Genomic DNA, 23,285 nt, shown 5'->3' on the forward strand with positions numbered 1-23,285 from the left:
GTTGGATGGGGAAATCAAATTCAGAGCAACAGTCAAATCTCCTCCACACCAATAGTTATTTAATTAATAATATGAAGACTAATTTGCTATAATATTTTATGGTAACATTTTATTTTACTATAAAGTAGAAAAAGAAGAAGAGGATAACCAGCCCCAAGGTGCATGGACTTAGTGGCAATTAGTAAAGGAAGACTTAGAATATTTGAAGGAGCAGGTTAAGGATAGATAATCATAGAGAAAATCTATCTAACAGTTGACACCGACCCGATGACACATAATCAATAAAAACATAAATAAAGTAGATTGGTAAGGCTGAGGAACTTAGATAGGCTTTTGTATGACTTTCCTAATAACTCACCTTCCAAACTATCAGGGAGGAGTAAGATAATGAATAGACTACATAGTATGATACAAATAGTCTGCAATAATTTATAAAATTAATTTTCTATTATCTAAAGTCTCCAATAACCACTGCCATAATTAAATAAACTAAGACGTTACATATAAATTATCCAAATTCTTCTGTCATATGGAGAAGCTGTATATCATGTCAGATGTCATAATATATCAACAGCTACAACATTTAACATTGACAAAATATTGTGTTTGTCTATAGCATTTATCAATTCCATACAAAGATCTGCATCATGGTGTCAATAGAAGGTAGAATTTTAAAACTGTTTGCATTGGAACAATTTAATCATAGGTTTTCCATTCTTTAAAAGCAACATTTATAACTGATTCATTTCATTTGATTTCTATTTTTGCCTTTGGCTCTGAACACCCCTAGCTGTGCACCACTAGAGGTAAAGAGGTAAACAGAAAAAGATGCTTCAGAGCATGCAGATCATGAAACTACTGTCAGCAACGGCTTACAGCAGCTCCATCTTTTTCCACATTCAAACAGCTTTGCTATCTAGCTGCAGAACAATATGGAGAAAATATGAACTTCAAAGTACCTTTTCCCCCCTACAAACCAAAAGTATTACACAGCCTTGATGTATAGCATAATGCTTTGCTATAACATGTAATCTTTTCTGAAATCTAGCAAAAAGTGCCCTTTTCCTCATGTCACTAATTCTATCACTCCAGAAAAGCTGTGCCTTGAGGAGGTGGGGAGGGCAAGATTGATAGCTACAAATCTATTTTATATCAATAAAACGTCAAAACACATCAAACATACAAAACATTTTCTTCATGTGTTATCAACATGCTGATTTTACTAGCTCTCTAGAACTTTTAGCCTCCCCCCCCCTTTGTCTTTTCAGAACACAACTGGCACTTCAGTAGCATTATGTTAAGAATTTAACATATGAAAATATGTTTCATTTGTTTCATGTGTTTCACATTTCGCAAAAATGTGAACATAATTTCGTAGAACTTTAGTTCATTTACCTGAACTTTTTGAGAAGGTAGCTATTGCTTCTTGTACAATGAAGCTTTTTCATGGAGAAAGCAAGTTAATAAAATGCAAAGAGTGTAGCATGTGAGTGCATATGTGTAGGTTTGTGATGTCTGTGAATGTGAATGTGAATGTGTATTCAATTGAATACAAATGATGAAGCCCTGTTTCATCATTTAAAGATTAGAGGTTAATTGATTCTGAGGGAATTAATCTTTTCAGCAGTGAACAAATGCTAACTTTGCCACAAAAATCCCTTATGAGGAAAACAAGATTTAGGCTTCTCAGAACCTAATAAAATGAATAATAGTTTGCAAAAAATTACTAGCTCGGTATATGTGTAGCTCCTCCGTTATCAGAAAAATGGTTAGCCCCCTCCTCTGTTCATCAGACCGTTTTAACAAAGACAATTAGAAATGCCTACTCCAATAAATTTAGAGATAAACTGAAAACTGATAAACTAAAGTGAAAGCTTTCAGTTGTCAAGATTTTGGTAATCTAATTCTTTTCATGTTCAATAAATTTAATTGTAGAGGACTGTGTGTCAGAATATTGTTTTTTTGTTAACATTTACTATCCCAGATTTCTTCAGGAACAGAGTCACATGATAAGAAAATTGAGCACAAGATTCTAATACTTTCAATTTCTTATACTTCCTTAGATTTCAAGCCCAAAGCAATTAATGTTTCAAGTTATATTTTCTAAAAAATTATATATCTGGCTATACACCTTTTCTCTGCTCCTAATTCAGTGCATGATTTTCATCAAATGTGAGTTCATTTCATTTGATTTCTATTTTTGCCTTTGGCTCTGAACACCCCTAGCTGTGCACCACTAGAGGTAAAGAGGTAAACAGAAAAAGATGCTTCAGAGCATGCAGATCATGAAACTACTGTCAGCAACGGCTTACAGCAGCTCCATCTTTTTCCACATTCAAACAGCTTTGCTATCTAGCTGCAGAACAATATGGAGAAAATATGAACTTCAAAGTACCTTTTCCCCCCTACAAACCAAAAGTATTACACAGCCTTGATGTATAGCATAATGCTTTGCTATAACATGTAATCTTTTCTGAAATCTAGCAAAAAGTGCCCTTTTCCTCATGTCACTAATTCTATCACTCCAGAAAAGCTGTGCCTTGAGGAGGTGGGGAGGGCAAGATTGATAGCTACAAATCTATTTTATATCAATAAAACGTCAAAACACATCAAACATACAAAACATTTTCTTCATGTGTTATCAACATGCTGATTTTACTAGCTCTCTAGAACTTTTAGCCTCCCCCCCCCTTTGTCTTTTCAGAACACAACTGGCACTTCAGTAGCATTATGTTAAGAATTTAACATATGAAAATATGTTTCATTTGTTTCATGTGTTTCACATTTCGCAAAAATGTGAACATAATTTCGTAGAACTTTAGTTCATTTACCTGAACTTTTTGAGAAGGTAGCTATTGCTTCTTGTACAATGAAGCTTTTTCATGGAGAAAGCAAGTTAATAAAATGCAAAGAGTGTAGCATGTGAGTGCATATGTGTAGGTTTGTGATGTCTGTGAATGTGAATGTGAATGTGAATGTGAATGTGAATGTGAATGTGAATGTGAATGTGTATTCAATTGAATACAAATGATGAAGCCCTGTTTCATCATTTAAAGATTAGAGGTTAATTGATTCTGAGGGAATTAATCTTTTCAGCAGTGAACAAATGCTAACTTTGCCACAAAAATCCCTTATGAGGAAAACAAGATTTAGGCTTCTCAGAACCCAATAAAATGAATAATAGTTTGCAAAAAATTACTAGCTCGGTATATGTGTAGCTCCTCCGTTATCAGAAAAATGGTTAGCCCCCTCCTCTGTTCATCAGACTGTTTTAACAAAGACAATTAGAAATGCCTACTCCAATAAATTTAGAGATAAACTGAAAACTGATAAACTAAAGTGAAAGCTTTCAGTTGTCAAGATTTTGGTAATCTAATTCTTTTCATGTTCAATAAATTTAGAGATAAACTGAAAACTGATAAACTAAAGTGAAAGCTTTCAGTTGTCAAGATTTTGGTAATCTAATTCTTTTCATGTTCAATAAATTTAGAGATAAACTGAAAACTGATAAACTAAAGTGAAAGCTTTCAGTTGTCAAGATTTTGGTAATCTAATTCTTTTCATGTTCAATAAATTTAGAGATAAACTGAAAACTGATAAACTAAAGTGAAAGCTTTCAGTTGTCAAGATTTTGGTAATCTAATTCTTTTCATGTTCAATAAATTTAGAGATAAACTGAAAACTGATAAACTAAAGTGAAAGCTTTCAGTTGTCAAGATTTTGGTAATCTAATTCTTTTCATGTTCAATAAATTTAGAGATAAACTGAAAACTGATAAACTAAAGTGAAAGCTTTCAGTTGTCAAGATTTTGGTAATCTAATTCTTTTCATGTTCAATAAATTTAATTGTAGAGGACTGTGTGTCAGAATATTGTTTTTTTGTTAACATTTACTATCCCAGATTTCTTCAGGAACAGAGTCACATGATAAGAAAATTGAGCACAAGATTCTAATACTTTCAATTTCTTATACTTCCTTAGATTTCAAGCCCAAAGCAATTAATGTTTCAAGTTATATTTTCTAAAAAATTATATATCTGGCTATACACCTTTTCTCTGCTCCTAATTCAGTGCATGATTTTCATCAAATGTGAGTTCCTTACATACATGTTTCTACTTCTGTAATCACCAATTCCCTTAGTGCCTACCATTTTCCCATATGAGTTTTCCCATATTAAAAAAACATGCTTTTAATTAAACAGTATCTACATGGACTGCATGCTTCAAAGAAAAATGCAAACCTGAAGCCTTATCTTTATTTTCTAAATATCTATATTTAGAAGCAATTGCAACCAATTCTTAATGCTTCTTAAATTACAGTTGACAAACAATGGGAGGGACAACTAATATGCTAAAAACAGAAATTATGTTAAAATGATTCCAATAAGTTTATGAAATGGGTGGAAAATAACAAATTAATACAGATGTGATATTTTTCCCTTATGGAGCGAGATCAAATTCATAGGTATAAAACGAAGGAGTCTTGCAAAATCCAATCTGGGTCAATCACTGGTAGAAGAGGTTTACTTTTCTGAGCTTTTGGACTCGTGCTGGAATCTGTCCTCAGGGAACTTCTCTCTACTGGAATATGTGTTGGGATATTCTATGAGTCATATTTATGTGGTGCCTTCCTAATGGTTGATTGGTGTGATGATGGTCAATGATTGGCTGTTGTTTCCTTGTACTGTCAAACCCAAACCCAAACCTCTGGCCTTGGTGACCAAGCTAGATTGGATCTTGTGACCAAGCTAGATTGGATCTTGTGACCAAGCTAGATTGGATCTTGCAACATTATCCTGGGATACATTCATGAAGGATTCTTGGCTTGTTAATAATACTTGTGAAAAATATACTGGAATAATAGTTAACTGCAAAAGGCTGTGGTGGTGCAGTGGTTAACATGCAGTAGTTAGAGTGCCTGATTGGCTAAGGTTGACTCAACCTCCATCCTTCCATTTTACTGACCTTGTCGAGGTCAGCAAAATGAGGAGCCAGGTTGTTGAGGGCAATATGCTGACTCTGTAAACTGCTTAGCAAGGGCTGTAAAGCACTGTGAAGTAGTATGTAAGTCTAAGTCTACTGCTATTAATAAATTATAATAACAGAATAGTTTCTGAGTCTTGGGAAATATTTATTTTCCTCCATCTGGTATTCATCAGACTTGCCACCCTAAGAAACATTTTATTGTGAGATTACTCGACTATAAGGTTGGTCAAGATCTGACCTATTTTTCAACATTTCTAAAATCAAATCATGGGAAAATGGACTTAAATTGCAACCAGTCAAATTTGATTTAACTATTAGGAAATTGTTTAACATGAAGAACAATTTAACAATTTAACTCTAAGATTTCATGATATAATGACACATGCTTATCTGTTATGGTAAATTATTGGACATAATCTAGTCTATCCGGATAAAAATATTTTTTTTATAAAAAATAATAATAATAGCAGCAAGACTACTGATTGGACAGTATTGGAAGAAAAAAGGATTGCCTACAATAGAAGAATGGATATTGAAAGTCTCCAATTTGGCTGAGATGGCTAAAATCTCAGCCTTCTTGAAAGACAGTACTCAAGAAAAATATTTAAACGAATGGAAGAACTGGATTGACTAATTCAAAACAGATACCAGATTAAGAGATATCAGATTGCCTTTGAATGAAGGATGTAATTTTTGATTTTAATGGAGGAAGTCAGGATATTTATTTATTTAATTTATTTATTTCGATTTTTATACCGCCCTTCTCCCGAAGGATTCAGGGCGGTGTACAGCCAAGTAAAAATATGCGAAAGAGAAGGATTATAATGGTGTTAGATCTTAAAAATTTAATGTATGTATGTTTGTTTATTGAACGTTACCTTATGTTTGCTCCGGGAAGTCAGGGGGGTAGGGTGGTTTTGGAGGAAGGGGGGAGGGAGGGGGGAGGGGGAAAAATTTATTTGTTTTTGTAAAACTTTTTCAATAAAAAAAATATCATAATTCCTGGAGTTAAAAGGAAATGTCTTCTTTCTATAACATTTTATTTGTATAGAAACACATTCCATTCTACCAATCCAAGTGGAAAATGTTTTTTTTACATATCCTATATATATATATATATATATATATATATATATATATATATATATATATATATATATATATATATATATATATATATATATATATATATATATATATATATATATAATAAATATGCAAAACAGAGATGGAATTGATAGATGTACAGTGAAATGAAATACTACCTGAGCCTTCTCAAATCCTGTTAAGTGAACAGAGAAATTTGTAAAAAGAATAAGCTTTAGTCTTTAATAATAAGTTTACTCCATAGTGGGTGTCAGTCTGCTGCATGTATGGATTGGAGGGTTTGAAATGGCTAATGTTGCAGCTGCGGTCTGGCTTCTGGTCCTTGGTCGTGCTTCATGATCAGTGTGGGTTTGGGTCTGCTTTCTGGGTGGATGTGCGGTGGTGACATCCTGTGTGGACCTCGTGAGTGTGGGTCTGGTGTCATTCCTCGTGTTAGGGACTCGTTTGTCAATAAGGGCGGGTTTCCAAATGGCTGGTAGGCGGGAGGTGTCATCTCGTTTGTTCATGCTGTGTGGGCGTTTTTCTATCTCAATGGCTTCTCTGATTATTCTGTTGTTAAAGTGTTCAGTTTTGGCGATAGTTCTGGTCTTTTTAAAGTCAATATCATGTCCTGTGACTTTAAAGTGTTGGACCAGGGAAGAAGTTGGTTCCTCTTTTTTGAATGAGTTCTTGTGTTCTTCAATGCGTGCACTTATTCTTCTGTTGGTTTGTCCAATGTATGTGGTGGGGCAGGCGGTGCATGGGATTTCATATACAGTATATGACTTTAAAAAGACCAGACAGCATGAACAAACGAGATGACACCTCCCGCCTACCAGCCATTTGGAAACCCGCCCTTATTGACAAACGAGTCCCTAACACGAGGAATGACACCAGACCCACACTCACGAGGTCCACACAGGATGTCACCACCGCACATCCACCCAGAAAGCAGACCCAAACCCACACTGATCATGAAGCACGACCAAGGACCAGAAGCCAGACCGCAGCTGCAACATTAGCCATTTCAAACCCCTCCAATCCATACATGCAGCAGACTGACACCCACTATGAAGATGTAGCACGACCACAAAGCCAAACAACAGCTATGCAGCTCACCAGCTCAAATCCCCCTGCAACACAGACTAAACTGAGCACAACCAAGCCCCCACCAACACAGGACACACCCCCAGCCAATCAGAGCACAAAAAACCCCCATCCAATCAGAGCACAGCCAAGCTCCCACCCAATCAGTTCAAACCCCACTAGCAGTTAAAAGGAAGAAACAGCTGCGATCACACATTGCTCCCAGAAGCACGGTTGAAGCCTGAAGATGACGAATGAGACTTCGTAAACGTCGCCAAGACACTTCCAATTTTACACGGGAGAAAACCCGAACAACCAAAGACCTATATATATATATATATATATATATATATATATATATATATATATATATATATATATATATCTATATATATATAAACTAATAAATATGCAAAACAGAGATGGAATTGATAGATGTACAGTGAAATGAAATACTACCTGAGCCTTCTCAAATCCTGTTAAGTGAACAGAGAAATTTGTAAAAAGAATAAGCTTTAGTCTTTAATAATAAGTTTACTCCATAGATTTCTTTGCTATTGTGAGGTACAAACACAGATCTATCATTGAGGGGTTCCCCTTAACCATATTTAATAAATTTAAATTGGATTATTTTCTTACTTGCAAAACAAATAGACAAGACAAGGAGGTTTTCATTCTGTGGCACTGTTTCCTGATCACATCATCCCCAATTCCATATTTTCCAAAAGTGCTCACATAAGGCTCATGACCAGTGTAAATAATTTTTTCTTCTCCCAAAAACTGTATTTTCCAAATGTTATTGTTAAAAGTTTGTTATATTGCACATATTCTTTAGCAAATGTATGCAAAAAGAAAAAGAAAAAAAGAAATGTGATGTATTAAGGATGATAATAGCAGAATCAGATAAGTACTCAAGAAAGCTGAGGATGGTTTATTAACAGGTCTTATTATGAATTTGGAATCTTAGCTTTAAGGACACCAGATAGCTAATATATATTAATCATAACCTTTCGAAATAACCAGAGATAATTGGAACATGGCGCTTTATATTGTTCTGTTGAAATAGTTTTTGCTCCTCAAGGATCAAAGTGTAAAATTCCTTCAGTGCAATGCTACTTCCTTTCTTTATATAGATTGCAATCAACTGATTAAAGCCCTGTGAAATGTGTAGGCATTTTGGATAAGTGATTTTACTGCAAACTACCCTTTAATTTGTCCTATGTTATATAATAATGGAAATATTATCTAGGTCAGCGTCACCAACTGGTGGTCCGTGAGAAAATGTTGGTGGTCCGCAGAAAAATTATTTGCATTTTTTATATTGCACTAAATCAGGGGTCCTCAAACTACGGCTGGATACATGCAATGAATGTTTGTGTTGCTGCAGAGTCTCCCCCTTCAGGGTCTTTTTGTGCAGGTCAGAGGGGGGCAGAAATTCTGACTTGGGGTTGCTTCAGCCTCCTGGTGCTGGGGCTTTGGGTGAAGGCTGCGGGTGGCAAAGAGCTGGAGGGCGTCGTTCCAGTGGGACTGCATCATGGCCTGGAACTGGCTAACCATCTCACCCCACTGAGCCTTCAGGCACCTGTACCTGGCCTTGCACTCCCATAGGTCTTCCCTCTGCTTGGAAAGCTATGCCCGTAGTCCTCAGTGAGGTGCTTCTGCTGAGCCTCCTTTTTGCTCAGATCCAATTTGAACTGAGCTCTTTTGCCAACTCTTTCTCATAGTAGCTGCTTAGCTCCAACAACTGCTTCTTGTTGGGGCCCTAAGGAGCCCAGATGGGTAGCCGTGGAGGGGCTGGGAGGGGAGGGGCGAGTAGAGCTGGCGAGGCACCCCTCAACATGAGTGATATCGAGTTGGCAACGCCCACCCAGTTACATGACCACCTAGCCATAGCCACCCAGCCAGTCATTAGGCAGATCATATTAGTGGTCTGTGGGATTTAAAATTATGAATTTAGTGGTCCCTGAGGTCCAAAAGGTTGCTAACCCCTGGTCTAGGTCATATTCAAATATATTCATATAAATGTTTGTCATTTCTGGTGATCGTTTCGAATGTTTCTTTAATACATACAGATGAAACTTAATATTAAGAAAAGTTTCAGTTCAATGATTATGAATGAATTACTTCCATTTTATTTGTGTGTATATGTATGTCTAGGATAGTAGTGGAACAGAAAAACAATTGTCCAGATAGAATTAGGCTTAATGCCATTTAGTTTCCTAGTAAAATTTTCTAACAATTGTAATTATATTAAGCTAATAAGCACACTATCAAAATGCACCTCAAGAACATGTTTAAAAAAATCATGATTATTCTTTTTAAAAAAGGTTCTCTTATAAACTGAACAAGCATGTCAATTTTAAGTGTTTATTATTCTGAATATAACCACTGTTGTTTCCACAATTTGATCATGGTATGAAATAAGCCTACATTTCGGTATATATTTTGGAGTGATTATGCACAGACAATATTCATTAATCTAATTTAGGAAGAAATGCATCAAAATTGTGTGAAAATAGAACAAAGAAAGTTCTTGTCAAATGAATAGTGTCCAAGTACATGAAAAGACAAATAGCAAATAATAGATTTGACCTAGATGAAAGTAGAATATTTTGCAAACAATATAATTGCTTTAATAATACAAAAGAACAAGTCCTTGTAAATTAAGTCCTAGAACAGACTTTTGATGTTATAGAGCAGGGATGTCAAACTCTATTTCATTGAGGGCTGCATCTGGGTTGTTTGACCTCTGGGGCCAGGGTGGGTGTGGCCATCTTAACGTCACTTGTGTCGGGGGCTCTTGTGATTGCCCAAGTGCTTTGCCAATGAAAACGTGCTCCTGAGCTCAATTTTCAGCTGCCTTCTGCAACCTTCTACCGGCAAAAAATGGAGCTTGGGAGGGTCATGTGTGTTTTCACTGGCAGAGGATTGCAGGAGGCCATGGCAGCTGAAAATGGAGCTCGGGTGCCCATTTTCGCTAGCAGAAGCACTGCAGGCCAGTCCTTCACTGTTTCCAGGGCAGCCCCATGGGCCGATCTAAGTATTCCATGGGCCAGATCCAGACCCCAAGCCTTGAGTTTGACATCCCTGTTATAGAGCTATTCATATATTGAGTAGTGAGTAAATCTGCATTTCTTTTTGTTCTAAAGGCTATTATTTCCTATACATATTGTCATTAGCAAATTACAAGTTGTGCTGATGTCTATTGCAGCTTTACCTAAATGTGCACTCAGAGAGATTCATGGATGTCCTATTTTACTGACGTTTTTTTCTTTCTTTCTATTTTACAACAAATGCTTGTAGGAGCATAGCAAGAAGAAACATTAGAAATCTGCCTGAAGACAAATAAAATAGTAGCATACTGCCTTCCAAACCCAAATTTGGGCTGCTATTCTGTAATTGTCCTCAGATGCTAAGTTCCTCCAGAAGAAAAATAGCTGTTTTCCTTTCATGTTCCCACCTGAAAGTTTCTTTCTAATTTCAATTATGTTGTCTTCGTGTCAGAGTTTACTTCTAGAAACTGCCTAGAAAAGTCCATGTGATTCTCTTGACAATCTTTTTGTAAGTGATTTACTTTTGTCTTCTTCCTAGGGCCGAGAAGACATGATTGACCCAAAGTCAACCAAATGCTTTGTGCTTAAGGCTGGACTAGAAGTCACAATCTACAATTTTGTATTGTGGTACTGTAACTATTACACCAAACTAGCCCTCCTATTTTGTACAACTACAAATAATACTCTGATATTATTACAAGTACCACAATCCTAATCATGTTACATTGAATACCGAGGGAAAACGGAAAGATAAATATTTCCCATATTTTCATTGGATTAGTATATATTGGCTTTATTGGAATATATTGGAATTCAGTGGATCTACTGTAGTTCACTGTTCATGCAATTCCTCAAAGGTTCAACATACTGGGAAAATGTAATAGAAAAACTTTTCATGATCTGCAAGTCTACCAGCCAAAATACTCTCCTTAATATGAATAAATGACAAATGTATTTCAACCCTGTCTTGAATTTGTGTTATGCAACTGCATGTATTCCTTATTCAGAAAGAGGAATGAATAGAAAACATAACATCCTCCTGTATTAAGAGAGGAGTCAAAGAACCTCTTACAAAGCAAAACTGAGTTTTGATTCTTGAAGATGTCAGAAATGGGAATGTAGTACAGATCTTCTACATCCTTCTATTTGGAATAAAACAATGCTAACATAACTTTCTTGCTTGCTTTCATTAACTGGACACCAAAATGATATTGATGCTTGGAACCATTTTAAAGATAGCAAGCTTAAGCTAACTATTTATTTAACTGAACAAAGCTCATCTTTGTTATAAAATTATAAATAAATATAAAATTAGATTTCCTTGGTTTCCATTTTGTGGCATGGATTAGATGACATTTTGACAAAATTTATGAAGGAGCCAAATTAAACATGCTGTGTATATCAATTTAAAAATTAAATTGCTTGTTTTCTGATGAGTGTAATATTTTCTATCATGTCAACCCATCTCAAAAGATATTTAATACTATTCTATTTCTTTATTTATGACTTGATTTTTTCCTATATCTTTTTTTGATATTTTTTTTTAAAAAAAAGTATTGCTACCATCTTGTTTTGTTTATTAGGAAAATATTGAGATAAACAATCCGAAGATTACTACTTCCCAGTATTAGTATATCTGAAACTTTAAGGCTAGTTTGGTAATGGAGTGTCATTCTGGATGAAGGTATTATTTAACTGATATCTGCAGATATTCAAACTGCACTTATATTGGCAGAGTGTAAAAATATTAAGAAATATGCTATTAAACAAATCAGAATGATAAATGAGAGCATACGTGCTTCAACATGCAGACAATATATGACATAACAATCCAGTAACTGTCAAAATGTTTGCATTTTTATGACAGTTCCTTTCCTGTACTGATAATCACCTGTGCTCATGAGGCTGGGTGGGTTTCGGGTGGTCACCTGTTGCCTACCTATTACTGCTAAGAACAAGAAAAACAGTTTCCAGGCAGCATGCATGAGAGAGAGAAAAGAAAAAAGGAAATAAAAATAAAAATGTGCCACTTCAGGAAATTGCATTTTAATCCCGAAAATTTGCACTCAAAATTTTAATATGCATATATATGTTTGAGATAAAGAGCCATTTATGAGCTCTCTGCCTGGGTTTCAGTTATAATTAATGAAATATGTTCTGCATTACATGAATCAATTGCATACTGTTCACAAGCTAATGCAATTTTCACAAATAAAGTGTTGGTGCTAACAGATATTGTTCGGGGACAAGAGAAAAAATCAGTTTACAAGAAGAAGAAAAAAGAAACCCATACCAGATTAAATAATATAAAATTTACAGTATGTCATTAAAGAAACTAAGGATGCAACAGATTTTTTTACAATTAAAATTCTGTGGCAGAGAACAAATAAATTGAGACTTAATTATTTTCTTATTTGAAAGGAATGTTCGTTTTACAAACGAAGCACATTAAGGTTGATAAACATGTTCACTCTTTTTTGATTTTTTTAAAATTCTGGATAAAGTCCCACTTCTTTCTCATTTAAACTAGTTTGTCATGGATACAAGTTCAAGTATGAAAAAGACTAAAGGCACAAAACAGATTGTACTAATAATAAAGAAAAAAAGGTTAGATAGCAGTTTTATATTCATTTGAGAGATATGTAGGGTAGTGCAGATGAGTAGATCAATCATATTGTCTGCATGTATGTTTGTAATATCCTGAACATTATAATAAATTCAGGAAATTCACTATTTGGAATAAAGCAGGATACCCTGCTATAAATATCAGAGGCATGTACTTTTTGTTTCAGTTGACTTAACTAAGAAGAAAATTATTTGCATTTTTGTAAAATTTGTAAGTGTACGTGTACACATAAAGGGTCTAGATAGTCATGGTCTGTCAACTGCCTCATGTAGTGCTTGTTCGCAATTATGACAGTAATGAAAAAGTAACTTTAGAATCAATCCTCACATTCATGACCTTCACAGGTCTGTAAAGCAAAGGAAAGCTGAAGTAAACACAATTGGGGCTTGACTGACAACTCCTTTCCTTAACAACAGAGTTGCAAGTCCCAGTTGTGGTAACTAAACTTTGAACTGCTTCAGAAGACAATTCGTGCTTTATTCAAGGACTGATCAAAATGTCCATCCTCATTTTTTAATTGGGTGAATAGTTGGGTTTCGGGATAAGCAGCCATGAGTTGATTTCCAAATGATTATGGAAAAAAGGAATTAATTTCTTTATCAATGTCTTCTTCTTTTTCATTATTTTTAAAGTTCCAGAAACACAGAGATGACTGAAAGTCCTGTAAGCCAGTTTCCTCCTAAATTAAACAGGGATTGCATCATACAATGGGAAACTTGCATGCATACTTTTTTTCCCCAGAATGAATTCATCTTGCCTGAAGATTATTTGATTACCATGGAAGGAGTACTACAGTGACATAATGGAAATTGGTACGGTTAGAAGCTACCTTCCATATGCTGATATTAAATATCACCTTTCTTGTTTTCCCCCTCTTGAAATTGTTTCAGCCCAGCCCACCTTATTTAATTTCATGATAGGGAATTTCATATTTTATTTCACCCAAATTCCTGAAATGAAAAAGAATTAATTTTGACTTGGTTTCTACATTCTTTAGCAATTATCGTGGGGCTTTATGTTAGATACTCTTGTCACTAAGAGTAGCATAATGTGTATTGACATTTTACACCAGCTTCTAATATTTCATTTTGGAGGCACTGGTAATGAATGTTGGTTAAATTGGAAATGCTATCCCATATCTGAAGACTACAAGGCTTCACAGTAAGACCAGATATTTTCCCAGTTTATTCAGGAATGGTAGAAGATGGGCAAAAAAAAATCAGATAAATAATACACCTCCTTTGGAGAGGCAGTTTTTGGTTAAGTGCATTATTAAGAGCCATGGTGGTGCAGTGGTTAGAATGCAGTACTGCAGGCTGCTGCTTCTTTTATTTATTTCATTTACTGGCTGCCTGAAATTTGGCAGTTCGAATCATACCAGGCTCAAGGTTGACTAAGCCTTTCCGAGGTCCGTAAAATGAGGACCCAGATTGTTGGGGGCAATATGCTGACTCTGTAAACTTAGAGATGGATGTAAAGCACTGTAAAGCAATTTATAGGTCTCAATGCGGTTGCTATTGTAAATGAGAACAAGTTACTAGTCTTTCACTACCTCATTACAGAGCAGAATGTGCAAAAAGCACAAGAAGTCCTTGACTTATGACCATTTGTTTAGTGACCAAAAGTTACCATGGCACTGATGAAGGGACTGGCCCACACACTTTATTTATTTATTTATTTGTTTGTTTGTTTGTTTGCATCTCACCTTTATTATTTTTATAAGTAACTCAAGGCAGCAAACATGCCCAACATACCTTCCTCCTCCTATTTTCCCTACAACAACTATCCTGTGATGTGGGTTGGCCTGAGAGAAAGTATCTCTCAGAAAGTAACTTGCCTGAAGAAGTTGTGAATGCTCCAACACTGGACATTTTTAAAAAAATATTGGATAACCATTTGTCTGAAATGGTGTAGGGTTTCCTGCCTGGGCAAGGAGTTGGACTAGAAGACCTCCAAGGTCCCTTCCAACTCTGTTATTATGACTATTATGACTATCTCATTGTTCATGACCATCGCAGCATCCCCATAGTCATGTGATCAAAATTTGGATGCTTGGCAACCAGCATGTATTTAAGATAGCTGTGATGTCTCAAGGTAAAGGTAGTCATCAATTTGAAGTTATGGTCTCCCTGGAAGTACTTGCAACCCATTGTCAAAGTTCCAACATTTGTCCCTCTCCTGTGGTCATATGACTGTACCTCAGGCACTTTTGTCATAATTTCTGTTAAAGTGTTTTACTCCAAGCAAACTTTTACTCCAAAGTGTTTTACTCCATCTCTATTGATATAACTCAAGAGATTCCTTAACATCATTAAAGATAGGCTGAAAGTCTTCACATGTACAGTTCACTGATTTCCATATAAACTAGGAACCTGCATAAAAATGGTTGCAGTTTATATGGAGGTCAACTTTTTAGAAATAATCTGAAACCTTGAATGATTGGGGCAGTCCAAATCTCTAGTGTGATGCTACTTCAAAGGGCAGGTACTACAACAAAGAAATCATACTTCCTAGGTCCTATTAGACCTCTCAGCGGCTTTCGATACCATCGACCATGGTATCCTGCTGCGCGGTTGGAGGGATTGGGAGTGAGAGGCACCGCTTATCGGTGGTTCTCCTCCTATCTCTCCGACCGTCGCAGACGGTGTTGACGGGGCAGAGGTCGACCCCAGCGCCTCACTTGTGGGTGCCGCAGGGTCGATTCTCTCGCCTTCTGTTCAACATCTACATGAAGCCGCTGGGTGAGATCATCAGTGGCTTCGTGAGGTACCAGCTGTACGCTGATGACACCCAGCTGTACTTTTCCACACCGGCCACCCCAATGAAGCTATCAAGTGCTGTCCCGGTGTCTGGAAGCCGTGCGGGTCTGGATGGGGAGAAACAGGCTCAAGCTCAATCCTCCAAGACGGAGTGGCTGTGGATGCCGGCATCCCGGTACAGTCAGCTGAGTCCACGGCTGACTGTTGGGAGCGAGTCATTGGCCCCGATGGAGAGGTGCGCAACTTGGGCGTTCTCCTGGATGAACGGCTGTCTTTGAAGACCACCTGACGGCCGTCTCCAGGAGAGCTTTCCACCAGGTTCGCTTGGTGCGCCAGTTGCGCCCTTTCTAGACCGGGATGCCTTATGCACAGTCACCACGCCCTTGTGACGCCTCGCCTGGATTACTGCAATGCTCTCTACATGGGGCTCCCTTGAGGGCATCCGGAGGCTTCAGTTAGTCCAGAATGCAGCTGCGGGTGATAGAGGGAGCCCTCGTGGCTCCCGTGACACCTATCCTGCGAGGCTGCACTGGCTACCTGTGGCCTTCCGGTGCGCTTCAAGGTGTTGGTGACGTCTTCAAAGCGCCCATGGCATAGGGCCGGGTTATTACGGGACCGCCTGCTGCTACCGAATACCTCTCACCGACCCGTGCGCTCTCACAGAGAGGGACTCTCAGGGTGCCGTCGGTAGCGACAGTGTCGTCTGGCGGCGCCCAGGAAGGGCCTTCTCTGTGGGGCTCCGCCTCTGGAACGAACTCCCCCCAGGACTCCGTCAACTTCCGGACCTCCGAACCTTTCGTCGCGAGCTTAAAACTCACCTATTCATCTGCGCTGGACTGGGTTAGTTTTTAAACTTATGGGTTTTTAATGGGTTTTATTCTAAATTTTAATCATGGCCAATTTAATAAGTTTTTTAATTATATTTTAATCGTATTTATATTGTATTATTTTGTATTTTTTATCAGGCTGTGAACCGCCCTGAGTCCTTCGGGAGAAGGGCGGTATAAAAATTTAAATAATAAAATAAATAAATAAACTTTTTAGAAATAATCTGAAACCTTGAATGATTGGGGCAGTCCAAATCTCTAGTGTGATGCTACTTCAAAGGGCAGGTTCTACAACAAAGAAAGCATACTTCCTAGGTCCTATTAGATAACAGTGATTAAAGGATGGGACACAAAATGTATCCACTCAGTCAAGTTTTGTAGGACACGCAGAAATGATGGGGCAAAGATGGTCCTTTAAATAGTCTGACCCTATGACATGGTTATTATAGATGGTAGCAAGCACCTTGAAACCTTTCAACTTTGATTCTCAGGTCTTGATACTTTTTAATCTTTTCCAATTCTTTGTCTTCTATACTACTATCTCCTGGTATCACCAAATTTTTATCCATATTTTCTTCTTTTCCACCATACTAAATTGGTGGGTTATAAACCAAGACTTCATCAATGCTTATTGAGAAATCACACAATATTGGCAACTACTTTTTTTAACTCTATGTTCTCACCAATTTTTCCTTACTGACACATGATAATTGTCTATTCACTGTTCCAATGAATACTTTCAGTGTCTTTGTTATGTTGTTCTTTATAATCAGTTTATGTTATCTTCTTGAAAAATTTCAGCATTTGATGTAATATTTCTTCTGCTTCTTTCCAAATATGCACTTTGAATCTTTTGATGATATTTCAATTATGGTCTTGATTGCATTAGTTCAAATGGCTTGCTCTTGAGTAGCCAAAATCAAGCCTTCATTTTTTGTTAACATTTTTTTGTAAATATTTCAGTTGTAAACTGTTGCCAATTTTATCTTTATCCAGTTTCCCCTTGATCTTTTGCAGAAATTGACTATGATGTATTTTTACTTACCAAAATATTCTTGTTTTGTATTATGTATCTTCAGTAAGTTTCAGTTTTTATCTTGAATCAGTATGTGTTCTTGACTGTCATTCACCAATTAATACATGCTTTTCTTCTTCAACAGTTGGTTTGAATTAAACTTCTGCCTCCATTTTTGTAGGGCAGGTACAATATATCAATATTATTAAAGGGATATAATACATAGTAAATAGTCACCAGTTTTCTATCTTTTGGTCCAAGCTGCCCAGTTCAACTTTTGTTCAGTTAATAATTCCAGCACTATTTTGTTTCATACGTATGGACCAGGTATTGATGACTTTGATGGTATATCCACTGCTCAATTTTGTCTTTAGCAAATTGCTCACTCTTACTTTTTTTTCTTATTACACACTAGTGTTATTTCTAGGATTCCTTCTTTATTTAGATCACAATTAATAGATCACAAGCATATATATTAATTTGCCACATACTTCAAATGCTTACATGTTTCTACTATAAAGCTATTTGAAGATAAAATGAATAAATGAAATATCCTTTCAAACTCTTTTGATAGATGCCTAACAGTACAGAGTTTTCCTTGTTATACCTACATTACATCTTTCACATCCCATTGCTAAAAACAATTTCTTTTTAAAAGAAGATTTTTTTTCTACAAAAGGGAAACCAAAGGGAAAGTAATCTTTCTATGCTGTTCTGGAAAAAAAGATTAATTATCTTCGAAGTATTAAAGAGAAAGTAGAGAATCCAAATTTCTTCGCATGAATCATTAAACAATTGAGAAATTAACTGAAGTTTTAAGGTTCTCAAACTTCACCAACTATAACCACCTAAAATAATATATGAATGATAAATGTATATGCAGCTTTATCATATACTGTCTTTATCACATACTATCATATACAGTGTACTGTCACCCTGCCTATTTAACTTATATGCAGAGCATATCATGAGAAAGACTGGGCTAGATGAATCACAAGTTGGAATTAAGGTTGCCAGAAGGAATATCAACAACCTTGGATATGTAGATGATACCACTCTAATGGCAGAAAGTGAAGAGGAACTAAAAAGTCTCTTGATGCAGGTGAAGGAGGAGAGTGCAAAAGTTGGCTTGAAACTCAATATTAAGAAAACTAAGATCATGGCATCCTGCCCTCTGAATTCCTGGAAAATAAATGGGGAAGAAATGGAAGTAGTGACAGATTTTATTTTCCGGGGCTCCATGATCACCGCAGATGGGGACTATAGCTGAGAAATTAAAAGACGCTTGCTCCTAGGCAAACCTAGACAGCATACTAAAATGCAGAGACATCATCCTGCCAACAAACGTGTGTATAGTCAAGGCTATGGTTTTACCAGTTGCAATATATGGCTGTGGAAATTGGACCAAAGGAAGGCTGAGCACCTTTGAACTCTGGTGCTGGAGAAGACTCCTGCGAGTCCCTTGGACTGCAAGGTGATCAAACCGGTCAGTCCTAGACAAAATCAACCCTGACTGCTCTTTAGAAGGCCAGATCCTGAAGATGAAACTCAAATACTTTGACCACCTAATGAGAAGGAAGGACTCGCTGGAGAAGAGCCTAATGCTGGGAAAGATTGAGGGCAAAAGAAGAAGGTGACGACAGAGAATGAGGTGGCTGGATGGAGTCACTGAAGCAGTCGGCATAAGATTAAATGGACTCCAGGGGATGGTAGAGGACAGGAATGTCTGGAGGAACGCTGTCCATGGGGTCACGATGGGTCGGACATGACTTCACAACTAACAACAACAACAACATGAGTTGGGTTTAGCAATTCTTTTTGCCTAGGTCAGGGGTTGGCAACTTTAAACACTCAAAGAGCCATTTGGACCCATTTCCCGAAGAAAAGAAAATACTGGGAGCCACAAAACCCTTTCCCATGCCTGACTATTTCCAGGCGGCCACAAAACTAGAATGTAGTTGAATTAAATATTCTTTTTTCTTCTGAAACTTTTCTTTTGGCTTTTCTGGTTTAAATCAATTTATGGATAATTCCACTTTATGGCTTTGTGTAAATGACAATGACTATATATATATTTAGAAAAAAAACAGCCTTATTATTCTATGGTAACAAAAGAAAAAAAACATTCAGGGGTATCTTAAAGATCATTTGGTACTTGTACTTTAAATCACTGCAGGCATTTGTTTCCATAATTTAAAGATAGGAAAAAGAGATCTTGAACATACCTTTGGTGGCTAGCCGAACACAATTTATTTTGGTTTCCTGCAAATGACAGAACATGAAAGGACATCAGATTGTTTCTTTATGAAGCATTTAAGAAGGAACAATATATTTCAGCTAGAGTCATACATAAAGAATATTTCTGGAATATCTATGCCTAGCATAATAAATATAGGGCTGTGCACACAATGAAAATGGTTTAGAAGTGCCTTGGACCTGACCTGAATGCAAGCATACACTTCTCACCTACTATTCATTTAAAGGAACATGATATTTTTCAGATTTCTATTGCTTCAAGAGTCACCCTAACTTTGATGATGAATTCCTTAAAGGATATCACTTCTTTTTTCATACTTATATGGAAACCTGAAACAAGATCAGGTTGCTTTAATGAACAGCAAAGAAATGCTATTTCTGCATGAGACCTGAAACACTTCAAATCACTTTTGAAGACTATTCAGCCCTACTAAATGCAAATTGATACCACTGTGCATAAAGCCTGAGTGCCATTGTCAGGGAATAGAATGGGGATATAAATTAAATTCAATATGCACATTGGTGAAAGGGAAATGGTGCAGTCTGCAAAAAGGACAAAAACACATGGGCATAAATATAGTCCTCTACTGTCCATCATGATCTACTCGGACACCTTCACAAATATATACAAGGAAATGCATATTTGAAAAAGATATGCCTAGCATAAGAAAATATAATTTGAAAAAAATGTTTAAACTCTACAGAAGACAGTTAAGGACAGTTACAAATCTTTTCTCTTTTCTTTTTCTTTTTTGTCTTTCCGTTTTCCTTAGCATATTTTTTTTCTGTGCAATAAATAATATTAAATTAAAATACTTTTTATATTTGAAAACCTATAAATAAAATTAAATTGATAGACAGGATAAAAATACTGAATTTCACCACTGCATATACTTCTACAAATACCCCAAAGACTATGGATACATAGATACATGACTGCATCATACTGGAAGTCACCTGCTAGTAGGAAACTATTTGCCAATTACAATTGGTTTAGCCATATCTCAAAACCTGCTTTGTATTTTTTTGCTCCTTAGCAAAATGGAAGCAAGTTTTAATAAATTATTCCCATTGTACAAGCTGGTACAAGCCTTATCAATTACAAATGCAATGTTGTTTGCTCTGAGATCCCATTGTTTTGGTTTTCTTTTTCTTTTCTAAATACAGATGTAGAATTTTTTTTTCAAAGCTCAGGAGAGAAGCTGTGAAAAATGCTAAAAATTCTATCACTCCAAAAATATTTTCCTTCTTTTACTTCCATTAATTTTCAGGTAAATTAGTAGGGAAGGCCTTTGCATGACAAGTCTAAATAATTAAAGATTTTTTCCTCTGACTCCAATTTAATATTACTGACTTTTTAAAAGGATTTTTTTATATCAGTTTAATGTGATTCTTTAATTTCATGACAGTTGCAGAAAAACTTCCTTGCATTGCTGTTACCACAGCATAGCTTTCAGACAGATATTTCCGCATTAATGTTTCAAGACTTTTTACCTTTTTAAGCAGGAGATATAATACAAAGGAATATTACATTCAGATGTGATCCAGTGACTAAACTCTAAGATCATCCTAGGCCTTATCAATGCTTTGATTTAACCAAGGTATGCTGAATGATCATAGGATCGTCAACATGGTCGCCAAGGTCCAATGACGGATATGGCACAAGAAGAAGAAGAAGAATGCTGAATGGGTGATAGGGGCTGATTTCACACATAATGCTAAACCACAAACCTGATTTTACAAATCCCACTATTTAAAGCTGGAATTAAACAAATGTATTATGCTTTATTTTGTATCGTGGCGGCACTTCATAGTGGTGAATTTTAGTAGAAGATAACTTTTGCTGAGGGAAACAGTTGTCAGTATAATGATGAATTGTTCTGCCTTTTTTTCATTTTGTGGCTAGTTAGTATTCTTTGATATGGAAAACAGAAGGATAAGTCTGTGTAAATCATAGTGTAAAGACAGGACAAAGTCAGGATCATGGAAACAGAGAATGTAATTGGGGTTGCCAAACCAACCCTTTGATGTTGTAATTATAGCTAATGAAGAAAAGTCAATAAACTTTATTGACAATGTGAAAAATATATTGTGGAGCAAAAGGATAACCTATAAATGAAGTTTAAGTGTTATGACAAACTCATTTATTAGCTTAAAATGCTCTCGTTATTCCCTCTAAAATAAGAGACCAATGAAGATATTCATGACTCCACTGATAATAGTTTCATTATTTCAGGAACATTGTTTTAAATCATGAAATGATTTAAAATGGTAGCTACTTGTCTTATTCTTACTCCTTAATTCTTGTAGAGTAAGAAAAATTTCTGCAAATATTTAAATACTGTGTTCATACTCTGTGAACTTTATACCTTGACAGTGATCATTAGATTTCACATAAAATTACAAGAATAGAAGCTACAGGAAAAATAAAACCATAATGTGAGAAAATAGCATTGACATAAATTGAACAATAATAATTCTATTATTTAGCTTGGTACTAAAGTGAAATTTGGGGGAAAATGTCTGTATTAAACTGATTGTAATACAGTTTTAAAATATGCACATTTTCCCATTTCTGCAACTGTGTTCAAGGACATTTTTATGGAGGAAAATGATTTGGCAGACAGGAATTCCTCTGCTTTTAGTTTTTGTTACACATAAATTGTTCTATTGACACCTTTGCTGGCAAAGCTACCTGCTTGATTCATGCCTTTCCAAAGGAATCACATCTCTGTCATTTAGATTGAGGGATGTCAAATTTATTTTAACAAAGCACCGCTATTCTGTTTAGATTAAACTAGACACTAGTATGTGGTCAATGGTTTGATTTCTCAGCTTAAATTACCATTAATTTTAAGTCATTCTTGTCAAGGTCCCTGGAGGCACATCAGCAGAACTTGTACAAATCAAGGCTGAACTTTTAGATATTGTGAAAACACTCTCATTGGAAATCAAGGCATGTGCTCTCTTTTGAATTATGTTTACCAGCTTGATTATCACTGCTATATCATTATCAAAACTGAAAGCTCTGCCTGGAGCATGATATTCTTAAAAGCATAAGAATTATTTGAAAGAAAGTAAAGGAAAAAAGCAAACTTTTCTTTTGGCTTTTCTGGTTTAAATCAACTTATGGATAATTCCACTTTATGGCTTTGTGTAAATGACAATGACTATATATATATTTAGAAAAAAAACAGCCTTATTATTCTATGGTAACAAAAGAAAAAAAACATTCAGGGGTATCTTAAAGATCATTTGGTACTTGTACTTTAAATCACTGCAGGCATTTGTTTCCATAATTTAAAGATAGGAAAAAGAGATCTTGAACATACCTTTGGTGGCTAGCCGAACACAATTTATTTTGGTTTCCTGCAAATGACAGAACATGAAAGGACATCAGATTGTTTCTTTATGAAGCATTTAAGAAGGAACAATATATTTCAGCTAGAGTCATACATAAAGAATATTTCTGGAATATCTATGCCTAGCATAATAAATATAGGGCTGTGCACACAATGAAAATGGTTTAGAAGTGCCTTGGACCTGACCTGAATGCAAGCATACACTTCTCACCTACTATTCATTTAAAGGA

The 23,285-nt window shown here is 36.0% G+C and overlaps 1 protein-coding gene across 1 annotated transcript in view; it reads right to left on the minus strand.

The window, feature by feature from the left end:
* The window catches only part of PTPRT (protein tyrosine phosphatase receptor type T), a 541,915-nt gene that overhangs the window by 111,550 nt on the left and 407,080 nt on the right, over nt 1–23,285 (minus strand). Inside the window, exon 11 of the mRNA XM_058177805.1 lies at nt 23,026–23,062. Within this exon, the coding sequence (XP_058033788.1) occupies nt 23,026–23,062 (37 nt within the window). The remainder of the gene's footprint in view (nt 1–23,025; nt 23,063–23,285) is intronic.

The sequence above is a fragment of the Ahaetulla prasina genome, chromosome 3 (genome assembly GCF_028640845.1).
Source record: "Ahaetulla prasina isolate Xishuangbanna chromosome 3, ASM2864084v1, whole genome shotgun sequence".
Taxonomy (NCBI): Eukaryota; Metazoa; Chordata; class Lepidosauria; order Squamata; family Colubridae; genus Ahaetulla; species Ahaetulla prasina.